This window comes from Corylus avellana, chromosome ca3 (assembly GCF_901000735.1).
Source record: "Corylus avellana chromosome ca3, CavTom2PMs-1.0".
NCBI classification, from domain to species: domain Eukaryota; kingdom Viridiplantae; phylum Streptophyta; class Magnoliopsida; order Fagales; family Betulaceae; genus Corylus; species Corylus avellana.
In genome coordinates, this window is record NC_081543.1 from 23,735,206 (window position 1) to 23,744,332 (window position 9,127).

Below are 9,127 nucleotides of genomic sequence, written 5' to 3' on the forward strand. Positions count from 1 at the left end.
CTATTTTATTTCATGCGTCTATTTCACATGTCAATCGTGTCCTTATTCCTTTCCATTTGCAGCCAAGAAGCCAAAAGGAAATTGACCAGCTCTTGAGTTGGTAAGCAAATCATGGTCCAAGGCTCCAAGCCTATCCAAGGATTGTAAATGTTCATGTCAATATTATCTTTGTTGGTTGGGTGATGGATACTTGATACCGAAATTAATAGAGTCAAGTAAACCCTTGTAATTCTCCCTCTCTCTCTCTCCATTATTGCTTGGCTGTTGGTTGCGTAGAGGATTTTGATATATATATGTTTTTTTCTCAACACGTTGAGGATTTTAACATAGTTTTTATATTAGTTGGTCCATCTAGCTCAAGTCCTAATCTTATATATATATAAAAGAACAAAAAAAAAAAAAAAAAAAACAAGGGAAAACGGTCTACAAAGAGAATTCTTTCCATACTAGTTACATTGAGTTTTACTGATACTCTAATGAGACTATATCATGTTATGGTTTGGTCAGATTTGAAAAAGTGCATGCAGTTTTTATCATCTAGGTATCTCATGTGCGGTTCTCAATAGACAAATGTCAAGTACTACTATGATCACGCTCAGATAAGATAGCTATAGTAATTTTCTCTCTATGCTTTTTTGAATAAAAGAAAAAAAAAATAAATAAAAGTGAAAGGTCCAATGAAAAATAAAAAATAAAATAACAGAAATACAGAATGAAATGCTTCCACTGAAACTGGGCAGCAGCCCATTCATCTTGAGATGTACCCCATCTCCCAGAGTATAAAAATTTGGTCCTTAAATGAGAGTATTATATCATTCAGAAAAAATAAAATGAGAATATTATATCATTAAATTATTAGAAGCAACTTCAAGCAAGTATGGCTACTTCCATTATTATCTAACCAAAAATTTGGTGCTTAAATGAGAATATTATATTGCTCAAACATAAAAAAGAAAAAATATTACATCATTAAATTATTAGAAGCAAGTACAGCTACTTCCATTATTATCTATCCAAATTATTTGGGCCTTTCATGCTAAATCAGCCCCTTCTGGTAATCTTTTTCTTTCCCCTAGTTACATTTTTTTCCCACATCAAGGATTGTGAGCCACCACCTATCAGCATAGCTGGTTTGAGGCCTCCAGCTACATGTTACTTTCCAACTAATCCCCATCCTTCTCTCAAAAATTTTAGGCTTCATTCTCTTAATAATTTCTTAACCATCTTCGTACATTTTTTTTTTTTTAATCTACCATTAAATATTTAGGATCTATATATAAACCTACAAATTTAATGGTAGATTTTAATTTATTTGAAAAAATAAAAATTAAAAAAAAATTGTTAGGAGATGATTAGAAGAATGAGGCAAAGCATTTCTCCCCTATCTTCGGCTTTTTTTGTCCTGTTTTTTAGCAAATTTGTATACTAGTAGAGATTCTAACTAGGCGCATAAATCAATCAGGCTCAAAAGTTTGATAATTAATCTACTGGATTCAAAATACTTACACATGAACAAGAATGAAGGGTATAGTTTTGATTGGCTTATAAGATTATGTATTGGCATTATGCTTCTAAAGGGAAGATTAGAGGATGGAGTACTAGTTGAATCATAGTTAGCAAGCACATAGCAATAAGCTCAACGAGCAAGTCATATGTAAATGGCAGAGATGGCAATTCTTGTTCGTTGGTCGTATCAAGATATAGATATAAAACTATATACATCAATCTTAACCCGACCTATCTAATTAAATGAGCCAAACCTCTATCCTAATTCGCTAATTTCATGTTGAGTTTCTGTCGAGTCTTGTAAAAAACTGACAGCCCTAGTGCCGTGTGTCGGGTTCGAATTGTGTTAAAGCATAGGATAAAACTATATAGATAAACCTTAATTTTCGAACCTATTTAATAAAACAAATCAAAATCTTCAACCCTAACCCACTATAACTTGAAATGACACTGAAGAACTGCCAGATGCCTAGCTTTGGGGCAAACCAACTATAAAGATAAAGAGGTACCACTTGAGCAATTCTCCTCAGGTGTAAGAGGATGACGGACCCAGTAACCTCTCAAGAAACCCTTTTTTACAGTGTCTGAAGGATTCCAGTGGAAGCCACATGCTGAATGCTTGACATGAAAAATTCAATACCTTCTGCTGAATGCTCAACAAGGATTCAGCTACAGCAGACAATATGCTGGGTCTATTTAGCTTGTCCACAAGGAGATCCATATGGATGAACAAGAACATAGGTAATTTTGTGAAAAATTGAATTTTTACATACAAATGATTTTGGCCTTGCATCTTCCATAAGAACACAGCACCTACGGATATAAATACATACCAATAAGTAACCACAACTCAATATGGTCATCAAATTAAACATCACAAATCACATAACCCTTCTGGGAACTTTCATGCCAAATCCATGTCTTGCCTTCTGGACTCTGTTCAAAAAATTATCCACCGTCAATGAACACGATAAAGAAAGCAATTTATCATATCAAAAAAAAAAAAAAAAAAAAACTTGATGCTTTTTATGGTACATTTATCTAACAAATCACATTCTATGGAACTGATAGCAATGAATTTAACATGTACTGAGAGGGAAAGTCATGGTGTATTAAGTGATGTGGCTAACTGGAAAGTAAAATCCAAGATTCATAAGTTCGAAAACACAATCTGATTGTGCTTTCAGGCCTTCTACATGGTGGGATATCAAAACATAACGGTTAGTATTAACCTGTGACAATCAAGAGAAAATGACTATGATATCATCAATTGTGTTAATGAACAAACCCCACACTTTTTTAGGATAATATAATTTTAAGTTAAAGAGTGTTGTTCTCTATTCTCAGATCTAGCTTTAGCATAGTCTCAGGACTTCAAGCATATGCTTCTAAGCAAATTGTAATTGAGCAGCAGGACTTACGTAGGGGCAAGTTTTCCCAGGCTTTTTAGTTCTTTGCCAGAGTCCTCATCTACAACTTTCCCAGAAATCTCAATAGTATAACATTTATCTCTTGTAGCTGGTAGTCCTCTGCTGACAAGTAGGTCCAGATCTCTCTCATTAAGCTCTCTCCCATTAACATACACACCTGTGTTTCCATCAGCACAATTTGTTGGCATGGGATATTTGAATTCTTCAATAAATGGCTGCAAAACAACAGATATTTTTATCTATAAATTCATAACATTAAATTCTCTCACCAAAGAAAGAACTTTATAAATCAAGAATTAAGAGAACTTACAGGAATTATGCCAAGGCAAGGTTGGCCCATCACACCCCAGAATCCAGCTTGGAAATCATACCTGGTGAAGACAAATGAAAGGAAATAATTAAAAAAATAAATAAATAAATAAATAAAATAATAATAATAAATAAATAAATTTAAGTGTTTCAGCTAAATGACTAGTGGATAATGTCACAGAAATAAATATGACCTAAGTGTGTTTAATAAAAAAAAAATTGTTTGACCAAAGGATCTTGAAGCCGCCTTCAGATGATTGATTATATACTAAGACTACCAATTATATTCCTAAGTTCTCCCACAACCATGATAGGACCACAAAATAGTGCACGTTAATAGTGCTTGTTGAAACCACGGTTACTGTGGTCATAACGTCCAGCAAAATTATAAATCACACAAAATAATATAAGACCTAGTTGAGCCAATACTTAGACGCATAGGTTAACCACTGACTTGATTATGATACGCATGGCTTTCCATAAAGTGGTAGGGATTTTCGGGGCAAGATATCCCAGGGATACAACCGAGCTTTGGCTCAAATTTTCTCTTGTCTAGCATGAACAAGAGAGAATACAAGTCTCTCCACTCCAAATGCTAAGTATGTATAGAGACCTATTATATGGCCTTCATTTGTAAATACGCTATCAACTATGAAAGATATATGACAAGTATTCAATAACTTCATAACATTTAGCATTACTTGGTAAATGGGTTAGAGTTCACTAATGGATAGTAACTAAATATACATTTATAATATTAACTCCTGAATTTGAATTAACCAACAATGTTTGTGCTTTTGTGTCATCTACATGGCACCATTCACATAAGTGCTATCAGCCAAGATATGCATGTTTTGGAAGATATATAAAGCTTTCAAACACCCGATTGAGATCGGTATTTAGACCTACCAATAATCTCCTGGCTGAATTGACCCAGCTAGCTTTTCAACCTTCTTAACCACACGGTCTGGTATGGGTTGCCCATTAACTAAAACATTAGGTCTTTCATTTTCCAGACTTTGAGCAGCCCTTGAGAATTCTCTAAGGCTCTTCTTGATGAAACCCACAAAGAATGATTCACTACCCTTGTCGATCTTGGGTTGATCCTTTTCCTTGCTCACCTCCGCAGAGTCATTAGATAAACTTGTATCAAGATAATCATTGCACGAAACTTCCGTTTTAGTTGTCATTGACACGTCTTTGACAGAATTTTGTCGAGAAGTGATCCTACTTAAAACCAACTTGTCTTGGTCCATGCGTTTACTGTTGTTTCCCTGCCCATATTTGCTCACTGCATGATCGGAAGGACAATAAGAATGATCACGTAAAGGTGAACCTGAAAGTGTTGGAGACAAGTCATCTCTTAAGGGCTGCTCAGCAGAGTGAGAAACATCTCCCTTGACAATCACAGTATCTGGGCTCTCCTCCTCAGAAGAAGAAATGGAAGATGAAGTGAGGCCCTGTCTTTTCTCAGATTCACTTAAGTTCAACCTCCAGTCTTCTGACTGTAAGTAGTGTCCATCATCTTTCAAATCAAACTTGCTACCAGAATTATCAAAATCATCAGAGCGGGAGTTGACGTTACCAGCATTCGAACAACCATGAGAACTTGGAGGGCTTTCATTTAATACCTCTTCACAACTGTCATCAGCCTCAGCAGATAATGGTTTGATTTCTTCAGGAGATATAATTAGCTTCTTATTCAAAATTTTAAACAAGATTATGGTTGAACAGCTTCCACATCGCAGTTTCTGCAGATTCTTCTCCATCATTATAAGCTTTCCAGGCAGTTTCAGCAACTCAAAGCAATTATAGCAAGTCATGAATGGGGCACCACCTGCTATAGGATGGCAAAGCCGTGTAGTCCCACGGGCTGCCACAACTCTTCTTGGACAAATCTGACCAAGACCATCAATGTCTGAGTCAAGGTCATCTGGCCATCTTGTGTGCATTCGTGGATCCCGAGAGGTCGACTGATGAGGATTGGCAACTTGAGGATTATAACTTTGTGGCCCAAGATTGTCACGAAGGTAGAAATTGGAATTCATAGGGTCCTTCTGAATCCTTCTGTTGCTAAACACAGCGGGTGGAACTCTAGGGGGAACTTGCCAATTCTGGTTGAGGCAGCGCAAACAAGAGCATTTGGGCTGATGATGTAACTTTTCAGGTTGATATGAAGCGAAGGGATCTTGATTGAGTTCCATGTAGCGCCCTCGAAAGTATTCATGAGTTGGTCGTTGTGGATATTGACTGGATGGTTGATGGAGAGGCCTCCTTGTCATTTGTGGCTGATAAGGATCCTCATATGCAGGAAACTCATTCATGACATTCCTTGGAGGAGGATAGAAGTCCGGCATATCCATGTTATGTCGATTCATAAAAGGAATAGTTTCATGAGTACGATTGAAGTAAGGGGGCCTTAGAACATGCTTAACCAGGGGAGAAGGCTGCATAGAAACATTATATATATCCTGGCCCCCATAAGGATCAGGCGGAGTCCTATCAACAGGGACGATTGGATTATTTTCCACATCACCAGATCTGCTAAGTTGATCCTTCAATTCATCCAACTTCCTGAGGAGTTCAGCTCGATTCTGTTCTAAATGTTCAACTCTGTTAGTCCCATCCTGGTCATCATCACCATGTTTCATCCGCCTGCCATAGCTATCAAATGATTCTGGCTTGTAATTTGAGGGTCCCTCGTCAGGATAACCAAAAGTTGGATATCCCCTCTGATCAGCAACTGTCCTGGAGTTTCTGTAAAATCCCCCAAACCCATCTCTTTCCACACCCAACTGCTCCATATTTGCCATTAATCTCGACGACCCAGCCGAATTCCTTAAACGGGCCAAGTTTCCTCCAGTACTCAAATGAGCAAACTCAGACCTATTCATGTTCATATCATGATCATCTCCACAAGCCCAATAGTCATCAGGGCGTTCGGACAGTCCTATATATCTATCAAGAAACCTAAGTTCTTTCTCTGTGCCATTGTGTTCAAGCCTTAAGCCCTTAACCTCTTCCCTAACATTTCTATCACTATCTATCAAAGCCTCTTTATTCTCTGCTTTTGATAAAGAATCACCAATCGAATTAACAGTTTTTCCTCCAAATACTCTCTCTTTCCACCTCGTATTCACTTCAATTCCATCACTACCACCCCCTTTCTCTGACAAACTCTCCAACATCTCAGAACCGCCTCTACCCCTCTTCTCATCAGATTTCTCCAAAACCCCAGCACTCCCCGGCGCTTTCTTCTTCGCTGTACCATTAAAAACAATAATTCAACCTCCCAAAATCTCCAAAACAATCTTCTAAAATTGCTTTTGAAATCATAAAAATGTAAAAAGAAACACCACAAAGAAAGAAACTTTGACATGTCTGTCTTAAATTTCCAACCTTTTTTTTTTTTTTGGCTTACTTTGATTTCCCAGCAACCAAACGAAAAGAGGGAGGGAAGAAAACAGAAATACTCAGATAAATAAAAGAAAAAGAGAAGAAAAAGAAAAGCGTACCTCGGAGAACAGCACCACAACCACCACACTGGTAAACAGAGAAGTCAGGGAGCTCTTGTAAGAGGTTTTCACACTTAGGGCAGCGAACCAACTGAACTTTGGACACCTCAGCCATTACTAAGCATCAGAATCGAAGTCCCTGAACTAGAACACCAACCAAAATCATCAAAACCTCGAAACCCAAAAAACCTCTTAGATTGGAAACCTCAAAAAACTTACAAAACCACAACAAGTTCTCCTTCAACATCATCATATTTTCAGAAAGAAAATCTACGAAATACCCAGATAAGTTTACACAAGAGTATTAGAAGCAAAAAGTGAAATTACATAAACGACATTGTGTACAACTACTCTGGGCTTCGCAGTTGGCTTTCGAAACCCCCACTTTTTCCTCCCAAACGAACAAGAAATACTAACAAAATTCTTTCCTTTTTTTTTTTATCAATTTCCCTACAGAGAGAGGGATCTGAGAATCTACGGTTCCCAAGAAAGGGTACGTTTGGAGGGAAGGACCAGAGTTTGGCTGGTTTGGAAAAGCACATGTATTGTGTAATGTGAACAAGCTGGTTTTGGAGAAAGCAAAAGCAATGGCTACATTGCCAGTTGGTCAAGAAGAAATCAACGGTTTTAAGTTGAGCTTCATTTTGGAGATATATACAAAAGTGGAATATTATTGAAATGACTCCCAAACCACTATGAATTTGGTTAATATTTTAGGACTTTAAACTTTAAAAAGGAAGATAATGATAATGAATCTTTATTTTTGTTGCTACCCCAATATAATTTTATTATAATTGGGCATTTTGACTTTGAAGACAAAGCAGAAAATTAATTATTTATTAGTACATTTTTAAAAATTAAAAATTTGTATTTTTCAAATCGCATGTAAGATTGTGTGTTTTTTAATCGTGTTGTAATTTTTTTTTGGTGTTCTTCTAATTCCGATGGAGTAAGTTTTTTTTTATTTTTTAAAAAATAATATTCACATAAAATCAAAAAAATATCACAAAAAACCGTGACGTCTCTCTTAAAGATTTAATCGCAGCATTAAAAAACAAAATTACGGTCTGACTTAAAGCTAAACTGCATTTTAAAAAATTTCTTTTTTAAATCATATGATAATTGTGCATAATATGAATACAGACATGGTCCAACACGAGGAAAAAACTTTTCATTGATTTATATGAAAAACCGTGTTGGGTCGATGACTTTTGACTTTGTCAACCGTCTGTTATATAACATCAGACAGTAACCCATGAAAACGACATCTCAGAGTAAGGCTGGGTCGAAGCCTTTTCTTTTTTCATCGTTTGTTTTCATATGCAAATGCTGGTTTTAAGATTGTTCTAAGAATCTAACCTCATATTATTATTACGTAGAAAAAAAAAGTCATGGCATTGGCTTCCATGTATTGGCTGTCCCAGCTTTCGTAATCACAAGGGTCATCAATCATCATCATCATCCTCTTTGTCGTATAGGCCCTAGAGATGAGAAATTATTCCATATATCATTGTAGCTTTCATTTGTTTCTGAGTTTCTCTATGCGGCAGAAAAATAAAATAAAATAAAATATTTTTAAATGAGTTGTAGAAATTTTTTTAATCTAGTGTTTATGACCTAAACCCGATAACTTTGTGTTGTGTTCGTATTGAATTCACGGGTCGTGTCAAAATTATCAATCTTACCTAAAGGTGGCCGCGCGCCACCTCAAATGTGGCTGGAGTGGCTCGTGGACCACCTCAGCCACCCTGGGGGTGGCCTGCAAGCCACCCCTAAGCTATGGGGGTGGCCATGCGTCACCCCAGATGGGCAAGGGTGGCAGCAAGCCACCCCCACCTCCTCTAGGGTGGCTTCTACTCTCCCACTTGAGTGGTTGCCCTTCTAATTTTGTTTTTAAAAAATAATAATAATAATAATTAATTTTTTAACTTAGATTTGTTATAATCCATTGTGGTTGTGTTTTTTTCCTAAGCTTAAGTTTAGTATGTTAAGCTTATGTAGCAACTTCTGATACGTGGCACAAACATGCCCTTTTGTACCACAATCCCATAGAAATTGTATTCTTATAAGTGTGAAGGAAAGTATCACTTCTTGAGTTACCTTTTGAAGTTGAGATAAATCCAATACTATTAGAGCTCAAGTTCAACCAACAAATCTCCGCCTGATAGTCCATGGAAAAAATAAGTTTCTACTCCTGCCGCCATGTGAGGGAGAGATTGTTGGGGTTATTCCACATCAATTGTGGAAGAGATTGGTAGTCAGTTTATAAGCGTGATAAAAAAACACCACCTCTTAAGGTAGTTTTTGGATTGAGAGAGGCCTAAGACCACTTAACATTTATACGTTTAAATTTCTAACAATTCAATT

The 9,127-nt window shown here is 36.6% G+C and overlaps 1 protein-coding gene across 1 annotated transcript; it reads right to left on the bottom strand.

Moving 5' to 3' along the window:
- Positions 1–2,180: 2,180 nt before the first annotated feature.
- LOC132175876 (protein ENHANCED DISEASE RESISTANCE 4-like) lies at positions 2,181–7,347 on the bottom strand. Its single transcript, XM_059587957.1, has 5 exons — positions 6,761–7,347; positions 4,155–6,507; positions 3,247–3,307; positions 2,928–3,151; positions 2,181–2,442 (listed from the first exon to the last, which is right to left on the bottom strand). Exons 1-5 carry the CDS (start codon positions 6,873–6,875, stop codon positions 2,388–2,390), a joined length of 2,808 nt encoding a protein of 935 aa, XP_059443940.1. The 5' UTR covers positions 6,876–7,347; the 3' UTR covers positions 2,181–2,387.
- Positions 7,348–9,127: the final 1,780 nt, after the last annotated feature.

Bases quoted from the DNA above. Each gene is read 5' to 3' on its own strand.
- LOC132175876 (XM_059587957.1), bottom strand. From the start codon at position 6,875: ATGGCTGAGGTGTCCAAAGTTCAGTTGGTTCGCTGCCCTAAGTGTGAA. The intron at 6,508-6,760 runs GTACGCTTTTCT...TTAATGGTACAG, and splicing joins TTGTGGTGCTGTTCTCCGAG to CGAAGAAGAAAGCGCCGGGG. The intron at 3,152-3,246 runs GTAAGTTCTCTT...GTTGTTTTGCAG, and splicing joins CTTGCCTTGGCATAATTCCT to CCATTTATTGAAGAATTCAA.